At 40.8% G+C, this 23,401-nt stretch overlaps 1 protein-coding gene across 4 annotated transcripts in view; it reads right to left on the bottom strand.

Moving 5' to 3' along the window:
* Positions 1-23,401, bottom strand: part of WDR11 (WD repeat domain 11) — a 196,020-nt gene that overhangs the window by 114,855 nt on the left and 57,764 nt on the right. Inside the window, exons 7-10 of one of the 4 annotated variants that reach the window (XM_033941237.1) lie at positions 20,533-20,647; positions 19,767-19,962; positions 8,510-8,619; positions 7,713-7,892 (exon numbers count right to left, since the gene is read on the bottom strand). In XM_033941237.1, coding sequence (XP_033797128.1) covers positions 7,713-7,892; positions 8,510-8,619; positions 19,767-19,962; positions 20,533-20,647 — 601 coding nt within the window. The remainder of the gene's footprint in view (positions 1-7,712; positions 7,893-8,509; positions 8,620-19,766; positions 19,963-20,532; positions 20,648-23,401) is intronic. The other 3 variants (XM_033941239.1, XM_033941238.1, XM_033941240.1) reach the window with 3 other exon arrangements.

Genomic DNA, 23,401 nt, shown 5'->3' with positions numbered 1-23,401 from the left:
GAGAGACGCTGTGAATAAATAGAATACAGTTGCTTCAAAATTGCCAAAATAAGAAAATAATTGGAAAAGGTGTTGCTTTCCTCAGTCGGGGCTGCGATTGGGCTCGTGAGAGGAGAGCTAGAAGAAAGGACCACCAAAAATATTTTATTTGATCAGCGCTGAAGCGGAGTGTCATTAAGGGAGAGTGACTTCAGGATATAATGAATTAAATCTATGAAAGACCTAACTAGTCTGAGAGAGATCTAAGAGAAGGAAAAATTATCAGACTGAGTCTTTCCCTTCTCATTGAGATAGTGAAGGGGCTTAAGGGAGAAGAAATATAAAAAAAAAAAAAAAAAAAAAAAAAATCTACTTCAAAAAATAGAACCAAATCCTAGAAGAAAAGGAATTAAAAACTTAAGAACACCCAACCTAAACCTAAGAGATTAAATTTAAGAAAGAAGACATAACCAAGAAAAAGAAAACAACAACATGACAAGTACCAGACAAAACAAAAATGAGGCTGGTACATCTGCAAAAAGACAGAAACAAGAACAAATAACACCAAGCAAAATACCACTTCCTATCGAAGAATCAGACACATTAAGCAAAGCTGAAGTCATGGAAGAATTAAAACAAATCAAACAAATGCTTAAAGAAACTATAACTAATATGTCTGAAATGAAAGAAGAAATTTTAAATATACATAGACAAATGGAAGTTAACAACAAAAGAACAACTGAACTAGAATCAAAAATGGAAACTATAGAATGTGAATCAAAAAGATGTAAAAACGACAACCTGGAATTAAATAAATTAAAAGATCAACTGGAGGATTACGAGAATAGAGGAAGAAGAAAGAACATCAAACTCTTTGGAATACAAGAAAATCTAGAGGGAAAAAATACTATCCTTTTCCTTGAAAATTTAATTCCAAAAATTCTACAATTAGACTTGAAACAACCAATTGAAATTGAAAGGGCGCATAGAATCCCAACAAAAAATCTAGAAAATAAAAACAGACCAAGACCAATCATTTTCAAAATGTTGAGATACCAACAAGCACTAGAGATACTAAATGCGGCAAAAAAAGATAAAAACTTGAATTATAAAGGATCAAGATTATGGTTTTTACCAGACTTCGCCAAAAACACAGCAACTAAAAGGAAAAAACTACTAGACATGAGACCTCTACTCAAAGAAAAAGGATTTAAATATGGTCTATACTACCCGGCGAAAATGAGAGTGTCATCTGGAGACAAGTCCTTATATTTTGAGGATCCTGAAAAACTAAAAGAGTTTCTCTCTAAACCAGAACCTATGATATATTAACATAATATATTAAGATGGTTTTGAAGACTCTATGAAAAATTAGAAAATATAACATATCAAAATATTTGAAGAAATGGAGGAAAACAATACAAAGAAAAGACAATAATAATTATATGAAAGAAAGAACAGAATATAGGAAAATTATTAAATAATACAATGCATATATGTTTAAAATAATTATATGTTGAAATCATAATACTAAGGAAATACAAATTAACATATTGTTAAATGGAAAATGATACATTAATAAAATGTTATGGAAAATGATTAAATAAATATAAAAGATCAATATAGATAGATAGAAGGGAAATTTGTTTAAACAATTGAATATTGATTGCCTGGAATGGGGAGAATGTTAGGATTACAGTTCAAATGTGTATCCTTAAGCAGCCAATGTATTGGGTGGGAAAGGGAGGGATAAGGAGAATATTTATTAGAATAATTAAGGGAGATACATTAGGGTTAAATATGTGTGTCATGAAGAAAATTTTTTGGATATTAAATATGAAAGAGGAGAGGAAGAATAAGATAATGAAAAGTATTAAAATATATAATGTCTTTTAAAATATATTCTATTAATGTCAATGGCCTAAATCACGTAATTAAAAGGAAAAAAATATTAACATTTTTAAAAAAACAAAATGCAGATATTTACTGTCTGCAAGAGACCCATCTTAATATGAAGGAATCACAGAAATTATCAGGTGGATGGATAAAAGAATGTTTTTTTGCTCCAGCAGTGGGTAAAAAAGCAGGGGTTGCAATCCTTATAAATAAAAAATGTATGGCCAATATAAAGGTAAAAAATTCAGATCCACATGGAAGATGGATACAAATCGATATAGGTATGGGAAATGATACCCTGACGTTATTTAATATATATGCCCCTAATTCGAATCAATCAGAATTTTTCAAAAAGCTACAAAATATGTTATTACCACTGGCTACCTCTAATTTAGTGGTGGCTGGAGATTTTAATGCTGTAATGGATCCATTATTGGATAAAAAACCAGGTAAAAATATTAAATCTTTAGGTCTAGATAATTTAGTTCGATCATGTGATTTGAAAGATATATGGCGTATTCTTCATTTTAATGATCAGGAGTTTTCATTTTGTTCACAGGTTCATAAATCATTTTCAAGAATAGATTATATTTTTGTTTCAACAAATAAAGTGCAACAAGTGATTAAAGCCTCCATTGATCCTATTATCATTTCGGATCATGCGGGAATATGGATAGAATTACAAATAGATCAATTAGAAAATAATAGACCTCTTTGGAGATTTGATAATGCATTGCTTGTGGATGACAAATTTTTGGAAAATTTTAAAACACAAATTAATGAATTTTTTCAAATAAATTTAGTGGAAGATACATCTATAGAGAATGTATGGGATGCATTTAAAGCAACTATGAGGGGTAATATCATATCATATTCAGCTTTTATTAGGAAACAAATTAAAAAACAATATATAGAATTAGAAAAAGAAATAAAAATATTAGAAGCGAAATTGATAAGTAAATGGGAATATGAAGTTTTGCAAGCTCTTTTGAAAGTAAAAGGTAAATATAATGAATTAACTTCAAAAATGATAAGAAAAGATTTGTTTTCCAAACAAACGGTGTATTATGGAAATTCTAATAAGGCGGGAAAATTATTAGCAAATTATCTTAAGGCAAAAAAAAGGAGAACTAATATTAATGGAATAAAAGATGATAATGGTATAATAACAAATCAAACAAATATAATATTAAAACAATTTTTAAATTTTTATAAAGATCTATATTCTTCCGAACCTTATTTGGAGAAACAAAAAGATGGAAAAAAATTTTTAGATTTAATAAATGGACCTAAGATTCCTGATCATATAAAACGAAGTTTAGAAGAACCTATATCATTAAAAGAATTAGAAACAGCATTGAGATCTCTTAGAGTTGGATCCGCTCCAGGTGGTGATGGTTACACAGTAGAATTTTATAAAACATTTCAAAATATCCTCTCCCCACATTTATTAAAATTATATCAGACACAACTTATAAAAGGTAATATAAAAGGTACTATGGCTGAATCAATAATAATTGTTTTGCCTAAGCCAAATAAAGATCCAACTTTGGTTTCAAACTACAGGCCTATATCTTTGATAAACATTGATAATAAACTTTTGGCGAAAATTTTGGCTTTGAGATTAGCCAAAGCTCTCCCACATATTATAGATATGCATCAAACGGGTTTCGTTGCTAAAAGACATTCCTCCAATAACTCTAGACTATTATTTCACATGCTAAACTTGTCAAAAAAAATGGATGAACCGGCATTTACAGTTTCATTAGATGCCGAGAAAGCATTTGATAGGGTAGAATGGAATTTTATGTATCAGGCTTTAGAATGGTTTGGTATAGGTTCTGGATTTATACAAATGGTAAAAACATTGTATAGCTTCCCGATTGCAAGATTAAATATTAATAATAAGATATCTGATGGTTTTCAATTGCAGAGGGGAGTTAGACAAGGTTGTCCTTTATCTCCTTTGTTATTTGATGTTGTATTAGAACCCTTATTGTTAGCAATACAGCAAACGAGGGAGATACAAGGAATCCCATATTCAGATATGGAATATAAAATTTCGGCTTATGCTGATGATATTTTGCTTTATTTGAGAAATCCAGAGTCTACCTTATCTTCTTTATTAGAATTAATTGATAAGTTTGGCAAATTTTCAGGTTATAAAATTAATTGGAATAAATCTGAAATTATACCCTTGAATGTTTACTGTGTAAAAGGATTATTTGATATTTTTCCATTCATATGGAAAGAAGAAGGATTTAAATATCTAGGCATTCAAGTTAAAAAAACAATTGAAGATACTGTAAAAGAAAATGAAAAATATGTATTAAAAAAAGTAACGGAGTTATGTGAACAATGGAACCCATTACATATATCTTGGTGGGGCAGAGTTCAAACTATTAAAATGATGATGTTGCCTGTGGTTTGCTACCAAATGAGTATGATACCTATTTATTTTCAGGGGTCCTTTTATAAGAAGCTTAATAGAATTTTAACAAAATTTCTTTGGCTTGGTAAAACACCTAGAATAGCTTTAGTAACCTTACAAAAATCAATTAAGGAGGGAGGGGTAAATTTTCCAAATTTCTATAGGTACCATCAAGCCTATATTCTACGTCAGGGTATGTATTGGATCCTCCCAGAACTTATAGATAATGCACCAGATTGGTTATATTTGGAATGGCGCCTTATGTTTCCCCTAAATTTAGTTCATTTACCAAGTATTAATATACCTAAAAGATACAGAGAAAATAAAATAATAATGGATACTTGGAAAACATTGAGATTTATTGATAAATTAACACCCATCCCAATATATAAATCAACTAATCAATCCATATGGATAAACTCCAAGATCAAAGTAGGCGGAGCTCAAATCCTTTGGAAGAACTGGATTATTGCAGGAATTAGATCTCTAGATGATATTATTTCAGAAGGTAAACTGCTGGATTTTTCACAATTGCAACATAGATTTGGTCTTAATAAAACACAAAGTTTTAAATGGTTGCAATTGAAGCAGGCCATTCAGGTTGGGTTCCCTGAATGGAAATCATTAAACAATCAATATAGTTTAAAGTTCTTATGCTTTAAAGCAGACTTCCTAGGACATCAAGCCGCATGGTGGTATAAATTAATATCTGGATATTTGAATAAAAAACCAAAAAATGGTCTAAGAGACATTTGGAGCATTGAGATTGGACATCAAATTAATGCATCTCAATGGCCACTAATTTGGTCTTGGAGAATGGGATGTACAGTGTCAGCGTCTATGAGACAAACATGGTTCTTTTTATTACATAGAGCTTTTTGGACCCCTACTCGTTTACAAAAACTAGATAGTTCTAAGTCTAATAGATGCTGGCACTGTAATCTAGAACCAGGGACATTAGATCATTTATTATATCATTGTCCTTATATTAAAATATTTTGGAATTCAATTTGGCCACAAATTAATAAATTAATGGAAAATCATATTGCAATATCATATGATACAATTTTATTTGGAACAATGATGAGAAAAAAAAGTCAAATTTCACCAGAAAATAATAAACTTTTATTAATTATGACAGGGGTTGCCATTCAACATATAACTAACAATTGGAAAAATTATAACAACCTAAACTACACATTTTGGTGGAATACAATATGCCATGTTTTTAAAATGGAAAGAACAATAGCAGTACAAAAGGGGACATATAATAAATTTATAAAAATATGGGGGCCATTGACAAAATACTGCAATGATTAAATAATAGAATACTTTTTCTTCTTTTCTTCTTTTAGAGATTTTTTTTTTTTTTTTTTATGACACACATATAGGGGGGATAAGGAAAACAATTTATATATAATATATTATAATATATGATACAGAATGTAACAAATGATTAAAAAATAACAGAAGGGTGGGGGGAGGGAAAATGAATAAAATTTATCCAGAATATATTGTATTAGATAAATATGTTATTGAATAATTATCAATTGTATTCTAATATGTTGTATACTTTTATAAAATTTGAAAATATTATATTAAAGCAATAAAAGGGTGGGGGGAGGGTGAAGGGGAAAATCAAATTCAGACATACATTGTGTTAGATATAAAAGTGTTACCATGCATTTATTAAATGTATTTTATTATTATGTACACTTTTTATAAAATTTGAAAATAAAAATATAATGGAAAAAAAAAAAAAAAGAGAGTGAAGAGTCAGATTACTTATTATGACAGAAGTTGCCATTCAACAGATTACATTTAATTGGAAAAATTGGAGCAGATTAAATTACAGTTTTTGGTGGGATTTTTTGTCATCTATATAAAATGGAAAGAACATTAGCCACACAGAAAGGATATTTAAGTAAATTTCGAGATGTTTGGGGACCATTAACAGATTATTGTAATGAGTAGTTAACATTTTCCCTTAATAATACAATTGAAATGATGGGATAGGGATGGGGGGGTTCTGATTCTTTATTAAATGTTTGGATTAATAGGAAAGATTATATTGTATAATATATGTGAATGCATATGATATGGGAGGGATAGGAGGGAGGGGGTTATAATTTCATTAATTTAAGTTGATTGTAATAGAATATCAAGTGATGTTTTTAAGTTCAAATGTTATTTCTTGATACATTTGTTGTAAGATGAAAAAATGAATAAAGATTTAAAAAAAAAAAAATGTAAACTCCGCTGCTCTCTATATAACCACTAATTCTTATTATATTTTCCTTTCTTAAACTCTTGTAAACTTTGTCGAGCTCTATCCTTATAGAGAAGATACGGTATATAAGCTTAAGGTTTAGTTTAGTTTATGAGTCGAAACTCTGCAATGAGAGGACATAGGATGAAGTTAAGAGGTGATAGGTTCTGGAGTAATCGAAGGAAACAGTCTCTCTGAAGAAGTGATAGAGACTGAGACCATGTCTGAATTCAAGGTGGTGTGGTGGGATAGGCATGTGGGATCTCTTAGAGAGAGGAAGAGATAATGGTTATTGCGGACGGGCAGACTAGATGGGCCATTTGGCCTTTATCTGCTGTCATGTTTCTATGTTTCATCAGAATTCCATCACAGTCAGTCGATCCTTCTTCTCCTTCCAATCTGGTTCCTATTAGAAAGCTCCGTTTTCAACAAAACAAAATAAATCGGATGCACACAGTAAAAGTACAGACACTCCAAGCATCTTATAATCTAGTTACGCCAGACAAATGACAAAAAATGAGGCTTTCAGTTAATGGGGGAGGGGTGAAAGAAAGCTGGGTAGACTGTAGGTGGGAATTGAAAGGTGGCTTTACAGTGATACAAGACAGACAGTGAAGTGGAGTGGAGGGATCGGCAACACGAAACTCAGAGGAAAATTCCCAAAACTCGCAGGTAAAATCCCACAAGTCAATGTAGTGGCCAAAGTAGGAGCATAATAGAAGTTTCAAGTTTTATTTAAAATTTGATTGATTGCCTATCCTGGTAAAGAGAGGAGAGGACAACTGTGCCTAGCGTTTGCTCAGAAGAGCAATCATTAAGTCAGCTCCCCCTCCCCCCTCCCGACAAACAAAAACATGCCCACAGCTGCTGCTCTCCCTGCCAGCTCAACTGACGGAGTATCCCAATGCAGGGAGAACCAAGATGCCACTCGATCTAAAGTACCTGATTTGCTCAGGGTCACAGGGAGCTGCACAGGGTTTGAACCCACAACCTCAGAGTGCTGAGATCTAACTCTAACCACTGGGCCACACTCTGCATTTGGAGAACACTGACAGGAAGGCAAGGCCCGGGAATTAGAACATTTCTTCCTCCTTTGGCAAGAAGAAAGCAGTAGTTACAGCAGCCTCAGACACTTACCCACAGCAAGCAGAGGCTGGTAGTGTTTCAGATTCTTGGTGGTGAGCGGGGGACACATTCGCACTGCAAACGGAGGCAAAGGGAGACCAGAGAGCAACCCAGTGAGCAGGAACTTGAGCTGCACTTCCTGGCACGGAGACATCTTCTGGTGCTCATCAAACACTGGCATGCTCTGCCCTGCTGCACACAGAAGGGAAACCAGAACCCTGTTAGAGCTGCAGCACAAGATCTCCAGAAGTCTGATAAATAGCAGCAACTCCTGAAGCTTTTAAGGAACACAAGAATTCAATTAAGGAAGGACATGCTGTGGCCAGAATTAGTCACGACAGTTGGCCAGTTTATAAAACGTGACTGTTAGCCATTGGAGCCACCAGATCTAGAGACAGACAGTAGCACTATAACACCTGGATAGGAGCTGCATTGTTCTACACCCACCTCCCGATTACATCTGGATCTTTCTGGTAATTTCCCAACTCCTTAGGTGACCCTTTGAAGGCCCACTGGACAGTTAAGAGGGCAGCCAACACCACAAGGCCAAAGTTTAATCAAAAGGATTACTTTACCCATGGGTAGGTTTCCAAAGAAAAGTCCTAGAATAAGAGTCCTAGGGGTAAGAAGCAGGTTATCTTGCTACTTTTGGGGCTCCTGACAGGTGCTAACTCTACTTAAAGATGCACAGCTGGGCTAGATGGACACTCGGGCTGAGCCAGTGTATCAAAGCAATGATTTTACCATCACTTCTTTCCTTAAGCTGTACCTTTCCATAGGATAAACGTGCCTCTCCTTGCCCTGCTTACCAATCATGCTGTCCAGGGAGAGATCAGGCCGTTTACTCTGGAAGGATCCCACAGGAATTCCACAGAACGAGACTGGGGAGTACAGGCGGCTGATGCTGCTCACATGGCTGCTTTAAATAAATAAGGCGATATTAGGACGTACCTGATAAAGTCTGAAGGATTAAAGGAAAGAATTATGTCCATCAATGAGCAAGTGGAGACAGAATACACAGGAAAGATTAGGTTCTTGTATACCCACACTTTATTCCTGAATTCTTGGGTAGTCTCTGTCAGCATAGCTATTGCTAGCATTCTTAGTTGGCATTACTAATGTCAGCGAAGGCCTATGGGAAATTATATCAATCTGACTCTGGATGCAGAATTCACATACATTAATCATTCAGCCAGACTGGATTGTTTATCAAGAAGATTGGCTGCTTGAATGGGACAAAGAAGCCAGAGACTAATCCCATCTACCATGCCTGCAAGTATCACACCCTCCTTATCAATTAAATTAACCACTGTTTCAAACAGTTTACAAATTCTAAACAGAAAGATACTGGGACATACAATAGTTTCTATATTCAGAATAAGATTCCAAGCTATAAAAGCCTCCTTTCTGCAACATATCTGCAGCTCTAGCTCTCACTCTCTTTCTCTGTCTATCCTTCTCTTTATCTATGGAACACGAAGCTTAGACCATCACCCCATCCCCCTTTTCTCTCTCTCTCTGCCTTTCCCTGGAACTTCACGCTTCCTTCTGGACTCTGTAAGGCAGGGAAACTGCTTTGCTCTCTACTTAATTGTAATGCTTCATTGTAATGCTTCAGAATATTGCTTTTCTGTAAGACTATTTCTATAATATATTCTTTATGCAATCACCTCTGGCTGTGCCTCTTTGATTCTACTTCCTGGTGAATCATCTGTGAGGGAACTGAACCTGGGACCTGGCGTTTGTAAGGGTGCCTCTCAAGTGACCCCACCAACCATACATTGGGGGGGCCACTAACAAACCTTACAGTCTCTTGTAGGAAGCTTCATTTGCATAGCTATTTGCATAGTTTTGCTCCTCTTCTCTTACCTCTACACCAGGGGTGTCAAAGTCCCTCCTCGAGGGCCGCAATCCAGTTGGGTTTTCAGGATTTCCCCAATGAATATTTGCATGCACTGCTTTCGTTGTATGCTAATAGATCTCATAGAAAGTGACGGCAGATAAGGGCCACGGCCCATCTAGTCTGCCCACACCAATGACCCTCCCTTACCTTTCTCTGTGAAGAGATCCCACGTGTCAATCCCATTTAGTCTTAAAATCAGGCACGCTGCTGGCCTCAATTACCTGTAGTGGAAGACTATTCCATCGATCAATCACCCTCTTGGTGAAGAAGTATTTCCTGGTGTCGCTATGCAATTTCCCACCCCTGATTTTCCACGGATGCCCTCTTGTTGCCGTGGGACCTTTGAAAAAGAAGATATCCTCCTCCACCTCGATATGGCCCGTGAGGTATTTGAACATCTCGATCATGTCTCCCCTCTCTCTGTGTTCCTCGAGTGTGTAGAGCTGCAATTTATCCAGCCGTTCTTCATACAGGAGATCCCTGAGTCCTGAGACCATCCAGGTGGCCATTCGCTAGACCGACTCAAGTCTCAGCACATCTTTGCGGTAATGTGGCCTCCAGAATTGTACACAGTATTCCAGATGGGGTCTCACTATGGATCTATACAATGGCATTATGACTTCAGGCTTACGGCTGACGAAACTCCTGCGTATACAACCTATGATTTGTCTGGCCTTTGATGAAGCTTTCTCCACTTGATTATCAGTCTTCATGTTCTCACTGATGATCACCCCTAAGTCTCGTTCTGCTACAGTCCTCACTAGGATCTCACCATTAAGGGTGTAAGTCTTGCATGGATTTTTGCTGCCAAGGTGCATGACCTTACATTTTTTGGCATTGAAACTTAGTTGCCAGGTCCTGGACCAATGCTCCAGTAGAAGGTCGTGCGTCATCTGTCGGGCATTGAGTTTTTGTCAGACCCTGTTGTGCTCTTGCCTACTTTATTGCATAGTTTGGCGTCATCGGGGAAATCCTGAAAACCTGACTGGATTGCGGCCCTCGAGGAGGGACTTTGATACCCCTGCTCTAGACTATCCTCCAACTTCCAGTGTGTGACAAAGCAGACAATCATTCCTGTAAAGGACACTGAAGAGGGAGGGGTACAGAGAAACTCCCCAAGAAACCTGCCTAATCTGCTCAGATCAATAAATATCACAACAAACATTTTTTTGAAAATAGAACAAACAATGAAACTCAGCCTGCACTAACAGTGTGGGGCACACCAACGAGAGACCCCTCCCCCGGAGGTGGATGGTATTCTTGATAAGGCTGGTCCAATAAACAATAAACAAGAAGACAGACAACCGGCGGATCAGTATCTCCCATGGCGGGCTTCAGGAATAGTGTTTGGGTTTACAAGAAAGAAGATGAACGCGGCAAGAACCTAATCTTTCTTTCTTGTACAACCCCACTCTATTCCTGAACTCTCGGGATCTAACAGAGCAGTCCCTCAAACTTAGGGTGGGACTGATGAGCCTGCTACCAAAATCGAAGATCCAAATGCAGAATCCCTCTTTGCCGCCACATCTATTCTGTAAAACTTTGTGATTGTATACAGAAAAGATCAAGTGACTGCTCTAGAAATCTCTTCTGGAGAAACCACAAGGAAGCAACGCCTCATGTGGAATGGGCCTTCAAAGAAATAGGCAGATGAAATGACCATCCGAATCCACCTGAAAATGGTGGCTTTTGACACTGATCTACCCTTGTAGGCTGCTCTCGCCAGCACAAACAGATGATCTGACATCCAAAATTTGTTTGTGACTTCTCAGTATCTCAGTAAAAGTCTGCGCATATCCAGATATTTTAATACCTTGCCTTTTTTCCCCTATTAATATATATGATATAGGGAGGGAGCGTGGGTTTTAGTTTTTCTTATTATTAAATGGAAAATGATATAGATATTATATTATGGGATATGTTATTTATAAAATATGTTTTATGGGGGGTGGGAGGGGATTAAACTCTTTTGTGTGAGGATTGTAGAATTTCAAGTGGATTTGTATATTATTTGATTGATTTTCTGTACACTTGATGTAAAATTTAAAATGAATAGATTTATAAAAAAAAAAAAATACCTTGACATGTTTACTCAAACCTGAGGGTGCATAGACTGGCAAACACACCTCCTGACTGATGTGGAAACCAGAAACCACTTTCATCAAGAAAGAGGGAACTATGCGCAGGGTCATGCTCAAGTTCGTAATTCCGGATCCATCAGACCCTGAATGAGAAGACGTGAATGACAGGAAAGTTTGAGACCCTGATCTAGCTGCAGATAAACCAGGTCTGCATACACGAAAATCACCCAACCCTGGTGCGCCGCCATGATCCTTTGTAGGAGACATCCTATCATAGGCCACAGAAGAAAAGCATAGATGAGACCTGGGGCCACAGTTGGACCATGGCATCCAGTTCTTCGCTTCCTGATTCACGTCTTTGGCTGAAGAACCGAGCTGGTTTCTTGTTGGAAGCTGATGCCATCAGATCAAACGTTGGATGTCCCCATTTGTTCACTATACAATTGAAGGCCCTCTGGGATAGTGACTATTCCCTGGGATCTGGGGTATGTCGGCTGAGAAAATCCACTTGCACATTGTTCACCCCAGCTATGTGTGTTCCCGAAAGCACTAGAAGATGAGTGTCCATCCATTGACAGAGCATTTGGGCTTCAAGGCGTAGGGTTGCACTCCTTGTGTTCCCTTGGTGATCAACATGGACGATGCCACAGCAATAGCCTAAGAAGACTCAAACTGTCTTGTTCTGAAGCGCAATCTCAAATTGTAGGATAGCCAGTTGGATCACTTGAAGTTTCAAACGATAGATCAACCACTTCCTCTGGGAAGCATACCAGCGGCCCTGAATCGAACGTCCCTCATAATGCGTCCCCCAGCCACAACGACTGCCGATCGTCATCATGATCACCCAGGTGAAGATAAGGAGGGGAACTTCTCTGGCAAGAGAGGATTCAACCACCAGACCAGACTGAAATTAGCCTCCTCTGTCCAAGGAAGCCGATCCCTTTACGGACACCAATGGAAGATGAGTGGTTCTTGTAGCAGACGCAAGTCAACTCTTGCCCTGGGAGCTACATCTACGGTCACAACCATGGACCCCAGGACCTGCAAGTATTGCCAGAGTGTGTGTTCAGAAAGGTTTGTATCAGTTGGAGATGCCTTGCGTGCCTCCAGAAGAAACACTTTATTCACCCCTATGATGAAATGGACTCCCAGGTACTACAAGTCTTGCATCGGAACGAGGTGACTCTTCCGAAAGTTAGCTACCCAGCCGAGCTTCTGCAGTAACTGGATGACTTGGCAAACTACCTGATGTCCCTTGAACTGGGCTCTAATGAGCCAATAGTCCAGATATGGGTGGACTTGGATACCAAGTCTCCGTAGGTGTGCTGCTACTACCACTATCACCTCGATGAAGGTCCAAAGCACTGTACCCAGCCCGCTAACTGGAAGTGCTGTTGCAAGATGTGGAACCTCAAATATCTTCTGTGCTCTGGAAATACAGAATGGGGATATGAAGACAGGCCTCTGTCAAATCCAGAGGGGCTAGAAATTCCCCTGGTGCTACTGATGCAATCACTGATCACACTGTTTCCATTAGAAACCACAGGATTTTGAGGGTGCATCGACTGTTTTGAGATCCAAGATTGGTCTCTAAGCTTCTTTTTGGCACGATGAAGTATATTGAGTATCTGCCTGAGCCCAAGTTGGACTCTAGAACAGGCTCTATGGCTGCTATATCTAGTAATCCCTGGACTGTTGTTCTGACCTTTGCCTTTTTTTCTGGTTTCACCACTGGAGAGTCTAGAAAAAGCTCTGGAGAGGATGATAAAACTCGAGTTTGTACCCAGTGATCTCTGCCCACTCCTCTAAGTAGACCAAAAGCCTCCTTCTAATGCATGGAGGCTCAGCCGTCAGCCTGGTGCCATAATTGCTTCATTGGTGTGGAAGTAGAGCGGGCACCTGATGATTGTGGGCACCTAACCTCTCCAAATCATTGTCTGGCGTTCTGAAACGATCTTTGGCCTGAGAAAACTCCAAAATATTGACAAAAAGTACTTTGCCTCAATCCATTAGAGCAGTGATTCCCAACCCTGTCCTGGAGGAACACCAGGCCAATTGGGTTTTCAGGCTAGCCCTAATGAATATGCATGAAGCAAATTTGCATGCCTATCACTTCCATCATATGCAAATCTCTCTCATGCATATTCATTAGGGCTAGCCTGAAAACCCGATTGGCCTGGTGTTCCTCCAGGACAGGGTTGGGAATCACTGCATTAGAGGATCAAGGCCTACTGTCCAGCAAGGACTTGGGTTTATGTTCTTGCACACTAGCCATAAGGTCATCCAGGCCTTTACTGAACAGTAACTGCCCTTTAAATGGCAGTTTATTTAGGGTCGCCTTGGACAAAGAATCACCTGACCACTGCCTAATCCACAGTACAGTATTCGGCTTGCAGAGATAAGAGTAAACCAGCAACTTGCTCACAACCTTGAAAGATCATACAAGGCATCAGCCAAGTAGTTTACTCCAGTGATCAAAAATGGAAGATCCTTATCCATGAAAGAGTTAGGACTGTGACAAAGCTTAGAGTGATGGGTTCTGGCAACAAAAGACGATGATGCAGCCTCTTTCAAACCAGAGTTTGCGGAGTCGAAAAGCTGTTGAGTACAAAATCTATATTGGTGTCTTAGACATCCTTCATAAGAACATTAGCCTTACTGAGTCAGACAAATGGTCCATCTAGCCCAATAGCCCGTCCACACTGTGGCCAATCCAGGTCACTAGTACCTAGCAAAAGCCCAAAGAGTAGCAAAATTCCATGCTACTGATCCAGAGCAAGCAGTGGCTTCCCTCATGTATGTTTCAATAACAGACTAAGGACTTTTCCTCCAGGAAATTACAAAACTTTCTTAAAACCAGCTACGCTATCTGCTCTTACAACATCTGGCAACGCATTCCAGAGCCTAATTATTCTCGGATAGAAAAAATATTTTCTCCTCTTGGCTTTAAAAGTATTTGCCTCTAACTTCATTGAGTGTCCCCTAGTCTTTGTAATTTTTGATGGAATGAAAAATCGATCCACTTGAACCCGTTCTACTCCACTCAGGATTTTGTAGACTTCAATCATATCTCCCCTCAGCCATCTCTTTTCCAAGCTGAAGAGCCCTAACCATTTTAGTCTTTCCTCATACAAGAGGAGTTCCATCCACTTTACCATTTTGGTCGCTCTTCTTTGAACCTTTTCTAGCGACACTATATCTTTCTTGAGATAAGGAGACCAGAATTGAACGCAATACTCCAGATGAGGTTGCAGCATGGAGCGATACAGAGGCATTATAATAATAATAATAATAATAATAACAACAGTTTATATACCGCAATACCGTGAAGTTCTATGCGGTTTACAAAAGATTAAAAAGGTACAGAATAGTTGGACAAGTGGGGAAAGAAGAAGTGAGTAAGAGGTCAGGAGGACCGTTATGGAGGAGAGAGAGGGGAACAGGTCAGCTGTCTAGGTATTTCAGGAACATGTATGTTTTTAGGTGCTTCCTGAATTCCTTGTAAGTAGTGGGCGAAAGCAATTGGACAATTCTTAGACTTGTTAACCATCCCTTTTGTAATAATTCCTAGAATCTTGTTTGCTTTTTTGGCCATCGCCACACATTGGGCAGAAGGTTTCATCGTATTGTCTACAATGACACCCAGATCTTTTTCTTGGGCGCTAACCCCCAAGGTGGACCCTAACATCTGGTAACTGTGATTTGGGCCACTTTGCTTTTGTCCACCGCCTTCACTGGGGAGAGAGATGCATTTAGTAACCTGTGCCCGCTATATTTACTTACAGCCCTGCTGGGGCCGCAATGAAAGGAAGGAAAGGACCAGGCGCATATTCACAAGCCTTCTCCCGACGTCAATTCTGATGTTGGAGAGGTCTGGGATTGGCTGGCCCAGACCTTCTTTCCTACGTCAGAATTGATGTCGGGAGAAGGCTTGTGGGTACGCGCCTGGCCCTTCCCTAGGTTGAGGCACCAGCGCGGCTGTAAGTAAATATAGTGGGCGAGCAGCAGTGGTGGTGAGTGGACGGACGGGCAGGGAGCAAGCGGACCAGAAGGGGGTAGGAAGAATTGGCAGAGGGTCAGCTTAGGGGCAGGCAGGCTTCGGGGGATGGCGGGAAGTAATTAAATGCAGCTGGTGCAGGTTGGCTTGGGGGGGGGAGGGAAGGAGGAAGGGTGCACTGGGGGCATAGGAAGGAGGCAGTGGGGCATTAAGGACATAGGAAGGAGGCATTGGGGCACTAAAGACATAGGAAGGGGCACTAAGGACATAGGAAGGAGGCAACGGATGGGAAGGAGGCACTGGAGCACTGGGGGCATAGAAAGCAGGCACTGGGGCACTAAGGACATAGAAAGGAGGCACTGGGGCACTAAGGACATAGGAAGGGGCACTAAGGACATAGAAAGGAGGCACTGGGGCACTAAGGACATAGGAAGGGGCACTAAGGACATAGAAAGGAGGCATTGGGGCACTAAGGACATAGGAAGGAGGCGCTAGGGCACTAAGGACATAGGAAGGAGGCACCGGGGGCATAGGAAGAAGGCACTGGGGTACTAAGGACATAGGAAGGGGAACCGGGGGCATAGGAAGGAGGCGCTAGGGCACTAAGGACATAGGAAGGAGGCACCGGGGGCATAGGAAGGAGGCACTGGGGGCATAGGAAGGAGGCACCAGGGGCATAGGAAGGAGGCACTGGGGCACTAAGGGCACAGGAAGGAGGCACTGGGGGCATAGGAAGGAGGCACAGGGGCATTAAAGACATAGGAATGGGCACCAAGCACATAGGATGGAGGCACAATGCGCAAAAAGGATTCAGCAGCTGACAGCCATGGGAGTCTGTTTTCTCCTGCAGCATCAGATCCCCCCCCTGTCAAATTTAAGAACCTATTATGGCCTACAGGTCAAAAAGGATGTCCTAGAAGACCTGTTCCAGTTATTTGAGATAAGTGCTATTTGGACTCATTCATTTCTGGACAGTGTCTTCATCAAGATTTTGACAAAATTGTCAGTATGTGTTTCATGCCAACTACAGCATTTTCTTAAATAACTATTTTTTCCACAATTGTAGCTTTCACTTTGAAGTTTATTGGTGTGGAGAATGGATTTCAACAAACTTATAATAAGGAATAATCTAATGAATATCAGTATGCACGATTGAGTTATATTTATATTGTGGAAGACTGGGTGTCCAAGTGGCAGAGAATAGTTAAACTCTGGAACGCATTTGGACAAGTTCCTGGAGGAAAAGTCCATAGTCTGTTATTGAGAAAGACATGGGGGAAGCCACTGCTTGCATGGAATCTTGCTACTCTTTGGGGATTCTGCATGATATGTTGCTCCTATTTTGGGTTCCAGAATCTTGCTAATCTTTAATCATTCTGTATGGAATGTTGCTACTCTTTGGGTTCTGGCCAGGTACTAGGACCTGGACTGGCCACCATGAGAACAGGCTATTGGGCTTGATGGACCATTGGTCTGCCTCATTAAGGTTATTCTTAAATTTTTATGTGGAGTTTTTTCATTCCAGCAATAATACAGGCTCCTTTGGGTACCTGCGGCCTGGGAACCACTGCATTGAGGTTTGTTTTTCTCCACAATTTCTTTATTTTTTTTATGATTTGAGTTTTTATTTGAATGATTGTGGCAGTCACCTCCAATACTTATTAGTAGTGTGTTCATGAAGAAAATCAAGTGTGTATTTATAAGATTATATGAATTTTTCTGATACACTTGTTGTAATATGCAAAACTGAATAAAGAAATTAAAAAAAAAAAGTAGTGTGTTTTTCATAATTATTTTGTTTTTTGCTTAAAGCTTTACCACTACTCCCTTTTTCAGATTTTGTTATTTCTAACAGCGTCTAGGAAGGGACAGAAGACCTTGCCTGCAACACCGACATCCCAAAAGCGGCATCAGTCTATTGGAGGGCCTTGCTGAGGTGCCCACACCATGCCAATAGAGTCCCCAGACTCGTAACGCCAGCATTTGGTGCCAAATTCCAGAATGGTCTCTGGGCATGATTTTTTCCCAAAATCACAGACCTAAGACTCCTGGAGGACCTGAAGGATGTGAAGCCTGAAGCTCTCGTCCTCTCCCCCAGCATGTTGCAGCACCCTGTACACGGTCGCTGATCCAATGCCAGATCGGCACAATCAATGCACACATTTGACAGATTAGGGGTTGAAGAGTCCATCCCAAATGATTTTTAATCAAATTGAGGGGTTTTGAGGCAGAAATAAAAATTTGGGGAAAAAAAAAAAAATCTTTAAAAATCCAAGATGGCTGCCGCCAACGAATTTACGCCAAAAACGGCAAAAATAAACAAAATTTTAAAATAAAAAATAGTGATTTGGGGTTTGGAGAAGTGGGAGATCTGAACCCTACCCTCAGAAACTCTCAAAAATGAGTTTGAGTTTCACAGACCACCCCCAAAGTTCCCATAGGAAATAATGGAGGTGTATTTACAGTCTCTGAAGTGCCTGCCTGTCAGCTCTGTACACTGCAGCTGAATGGAGGAAATTGATTTTTTTGCCTCAGAACAGTTCCAAAGTGACCAGACTTGAAGATCTTCAGACTGCCAGTCGGCCAGATACCGTGTTAACACATACACACCCAGATCCTCACCACGCACCGGGGGACGGGAAATACAGCCTATGCCCTGAAACCAGGAGGTTTTTACTCAGGATACATACAGGCTGCGCTTAAACCCCTGACCAGGTCAGAGGGCAAGTGAGCTCCCAGGGGAATGAACGCAAAGTCCAGGAAGGGTGGCACAGAGCAGGATGGCTCCACATAACCACTGAATTTTCTCAGTGAAGCAACAGTCCGGCTCCATGGGAGTGCGTCCTTTCCACCGACAGAGGACCACCGTAAAGGGGTCTCAAGGCACTTAAGCCACCAAAAAAGAAGCAAAGCAGAAGACTTCTACACAGATGGCTTGCAGAAACTGAAACTGCAGGAGGCTCTAACTCAGAAAAGTGTTGGATTTCTGCAACTCCCGGATTGCGGAAAGGGATTAAACTTCTAGTGTACTGAATCCAGAAGGAACATACACAGGTAGGGCTGGTATCAGTTAGGGCACTGGTCTTTGACCTATGGGCCACCGCGGGAGCGGACTGCTGGGCATGATGGACCACTGGTTTGATCCAGCAGCAGCAATTCTTATGTTCTAAACTCTTCTGAACAGGGACCATCTATTGAATATTAAATGTACAGCGCTGCGTATGCTTTTCAGCACTATAGAAATGCTAAATAGAAGAAGTAGTAGTAGCAGTTAGATAAAAGGATTGAAGTCTGGAATTGGCAGTAGAGGAGAAGGGTACAGCTAAGAGCGGCCGATCTGAGGAACGGAGTCCTCTGGGAGGTGTATAAGGAGAGAGAAGCGAGGAGAGATATTGAGGGGCAGCACTTGCAATAGGAGCTGTACTGGTTGCAATGGCGAATAGGGAGCCAGTGAGCTAAGATTTAGGGAGAGGGGTGACATGAGCGTAGTGAGGTTGGTAGAGGATGAGTCGTGCAGCAGAGTTTTAAACCGATTGCAGGGGGAGACCAGTTAGTAGAAGATTGCAGTAAACTACGCATGTGAGGAGAAGGGTCCTGGCAGTGTGCTCAGAGAGAAAGGGGTGAATTTTGGTGATGTTGTAGAGATAGAAGCGACAGGCCTAAGCAGTTCAGCCAAAGCAAAAGATAGTTTTCTTGATATGAAAAACCAAGATAAGGGGCTTCAGTTTAGCCCTGAACCAGCACAACCTACCAAGTAAGGAAGATTTGCAGCCACAGTTTCGGATAATTTGCAGTCAGGGCCCATCTATCCACTACTGCTATGTAAACAATTCTCAGAGCTACAGTACACAGGGATGCCCATTGCCCTGCTTGTGCCCAGGTTCTAGAAGGGGCAGGACTGAAAAGGAGGCAAAGCCCAGGTGGCTGCGCATGAAGATTTAGGGTGGCTCTGTTTTGAACCAGAAGCCAAGAGAAGCAGATAGGCCATTTTAAATTCCCTTCTTTTTCATTCTGTGCCCAAAATCAAATTCATTAGCAAAATTCATAGAAGAGACGGTGAGGCCAAAAGTGACCGATGTCATTACCCAGCACGCAGGCTCCGATTTAGGATGCTTGACTTCAGTTCCCAAACCATGACTCTGCCGTCGCTAACAATTAATGCAACTGAATTCTCATTGCCTGGATGGACCGTCATGCTGAATGGACGTACTGTCTTTGTCACCCTTATTGCATCACACTGGCACCGAAGGTCATAGGTCACCTCATGAATGGGGTCTGGATCTACAAGATAGCAAACAGAATGAAAGATTATGCAAACGAGCACTTTCTTTGCCAAAAGTAGCATCCTATGGGACTGCGTTGGGCAGAGAAGTAGCACAGCTCACAGGGAGCGATGCTTCAGTGTCAGACTTGGTTTTTAGCCTTTTTCTCAAAAAAGTGTATATGGAACACACTGCTTTCCCTTTTGTCCCCATCATTGTTATAATCTGAAGCAAAACAAACTACTCACCCACTAGGCAAGAAAGGTCATATTGAGATAAAGGACCGGCAAATTCACAACACTTTTAAATGAGGGGGAAAAAGGTCAGAGAACCCATCCACTCCTTCCAGAAACTAGGTTGTGGAATGTTATGAGTGAAACCACCTCATCGGCATTAAAAAAAACCCCCAAAAAACCAATCCCCTCAACTAGTACTGAATACAATAATTTAAAGTAAGAAACAAAACCACTATCTGTGCAGGACATCAGACACACTGACGATGGCCAGCGTTTCACTATCAAAGCTGTCCAGGGCCTCTTCACTCCCCACCATAAACCAGACAGAATAGTATTTGGGCAAATTTTCTTACCTGGCTCTTCGTTGGGTGCCCCTAGCACGGTGCCACTGGACCTACAGACTCTGAATGTGATGCAGCCATTCTCGTGCAGACAGAAAAGGGCATCACGCTGAAAGCAGGGGATCACCTGAGGAACAAAAGAGCCTGTCTAAATCCGAGTTCAAGGCAAGTTACAAGGATAGCAATTTGTTTACACCAGAGGCAATTGAATATGAAACTACATGCCCGGTTTGCAAGGGAGAAGCAGGATTCACAGCACACTTCTCTAACTAGTGGGCTATTCTGACGGCATTGAAAACAAATAGTGGAAAGTTCTCTTTTCAATACAGTGCATAGTTGCCAGAGGATGTGGTCACAGTGACCACCACAGTGGGATTGGAAGAGCCATTGTTTATCTACTTTGGGGCATTTGCAATCCAAACTGCTCACTGGTCTGACTTAGCATGGCAGTTGTATGCAGCTGGCACTAGGCCATAGTTGTCTGCTCTTTACAGACAGGACTGAAATCCTACAATCTGCCAAACAGAGGCAGAGAAACATGGCCAGCTGGAGACTTAATGAGGATATATTCCACAGCCCCAGAAGCATAAACAGGGGGTTTTGCACCTATGCCACAAAATAGACATGAAATTGCAATTCACTGCACTTTATACCAGCTCCCTTTTACACAGAGGCAAGGAAACATTGCAGGGTCAGAGTTCTACTTTGGGGTTTGTGGAGGATTTATGAAATCAATTTGGCCCTAGGAGCCAAAGAAAGCCTTCATTGGTCACACTTAGCCACAGCTGGAAATAAATCCTTGCAAGAACATAAAAGCACAGACCCAGTGCTCCAGTACACTACAAAGGAACAGGTGCTTCAAAACGATTTCCTAGGCACTCTAGCAGCTGAGGGAACTGCTTAAAATGTTGTTTGCAGCCAGCCGTTTCCAATGAAGAAGGATGATGCCGAGGTTTCTGCTCCCTAGGCACCCGCCGTCCACTCAAATATCCAGCTTGGCACCTGTTCCCTGCTCAAGCAGCAAAATACTGCTCCCATCATCTTGGACCCTTCCACATTCTCATATCAGAGAAGAAAGCAAGTCCTGGGCCCAGAACAAATTCATATTACTGTGCAGACTGTGAAAATTGCAGGAAGATCTTAGGAAGTTGGAAGACAGGTGTCCAAATGGCAGATGACATTAACCGTGCACAATTGTAAAGTGGTGCAAATTGGGAAGAATAACCCAAATCATAGTTACCAGATGTTAAGGTCTACCTGGGGGGGGGGGGGGGTCAGTGCCTAAGAAAAAAGATCTGGGTGTCATTGTAGACAATCTGCTGAAATTTCTTCCCAATCTGCAGCGGCTAAGATGCTATGAATTATTACAAAAGGGATGGTAAATAAGACTAAGAATGTTCTAGTGTTATAATGTCTCTGTATCACTCCATGGCGATACATTGAGTATTGCATTCAATTCTGGTCACCGTATCTCAAAAAGAACATAAGAATAGCCTTACTGGGTCAGACCAATGGTTCATCAAGCCCACGGTGGCCAATCCAGGTCACTGATACCTGGCTAAAACCCAAGGAATAGCAACATTCCATGCTACCATGCAGAATTAGAAAGGTTCAAAGAAGAGTGACCAAGATAATAAATCAAGTTTCAAGATTTATATACCGCCTATCAAGGTTATCTAAGCGGTTTTACAATCAGGTACTCAAGCATTTTCCCTATCTGTCCCAGTGGGATCACAATCTATCTAACGTACCTGGGGCTATGGAGGATTAAGTGACTTACCCAGGGTCACAAGGAGCAGCATGGGGTTTGACAAAACCCACATGTACAGATGTTTTAGAGATTCCAGAAAGCAACTCCAAGCTGTCTGTAGAGCCTTCTCCATCCCTCTCTTCCCACTCACCACACCCTCCAGTTAGTGAGACAGACAGCATAAGGCACACGTCACCGCTGACAACTCGGAGAAATGTGTCTCCTCCACCAGCGGCTGAGGTACTGGAGGTGATCCCTCCAGACACAGAGGGTCCAGACAACATATCGGTCAAAGGTCAGGCCATCAGGCTAGAGTTTGATTATTCAGAAGATAAGGAAGACGTTCAAGAAAAATCTCATACGTCTAAAAAACTGGGGAAAAAAACAACTGCCAAAATGCCCCAGGGTGCTGAGGCTGTAGCTCCAACCACTGCGCCGTATGAGGAAAGACTAAAGAGGTTGCGGCTTTTAAGCTTAGAAAAGAGATGACTGAGAGGAGATATGATTGAAATCTACAAAATCCCAAGTGAATCAATTTTATACGCCATTAAAAATGACCAAGACATGGGGATACTCAAAGTTTGGTCAGCTCGCAGGACCATCAGTTCAGGAAAAACGCTAAGGAGCCAACTAGGGGAGGTGGGAGGGTTGTGAGAATATCTGCCTGCTTCCCCTCGATAACACCTGTTACAGGAAAGTAACTGGGCTTTACCCTAGGGCAAGCAGGCAGCATATTCTCCCATGTGGGACTCCAAGTTGGCATCTAAGTACAGAATAAATTTTGTAAAACTGCTTGACTGAAATGACTATCTCGTCTGGAGTGGTTCTCCAAACAGTAGTGTATGAAGGTATGAGCTGAGGACCAAGTGACTGCTTTACTGATGTCGCCTATGGGAGGATTTCCCCCCTCCCCCCCCCGGCTGAAAACCTATATAGTGAAATATAGGTATAAAGAATATTGCTCTGATATATCAGCTAAGACTTGCTATAGTAGAAAGTTTGCACTCTGCCCTAGAAAACATCCTTTCTTGAAGATAAAGGGGTTTATGACTTTATGATTTATGACGTGTGTAATGTATCTTTTGTCCACTGACCATATAACCTATGGCTTGCATCTTGTGACATATGTAA

This window comes from Geotrypetes seraphini, chromosome 4 (genome assembly GCF_902459505.1).
Source record: "Geotrypetes seraphini chromosome 4, aGeoSer1.1, whole genome shotgun sequence".
NCBI classification, from domain to species: Eukaryota; Metazoa; Chordata; class Amphibia; order Gymnophiona; family Dermophiidae; genus Geotrypetes; species Geotrypetes seraphini.
This window is presented reverse-complemented; position numbering and strand designations above follow the sequence as displayed.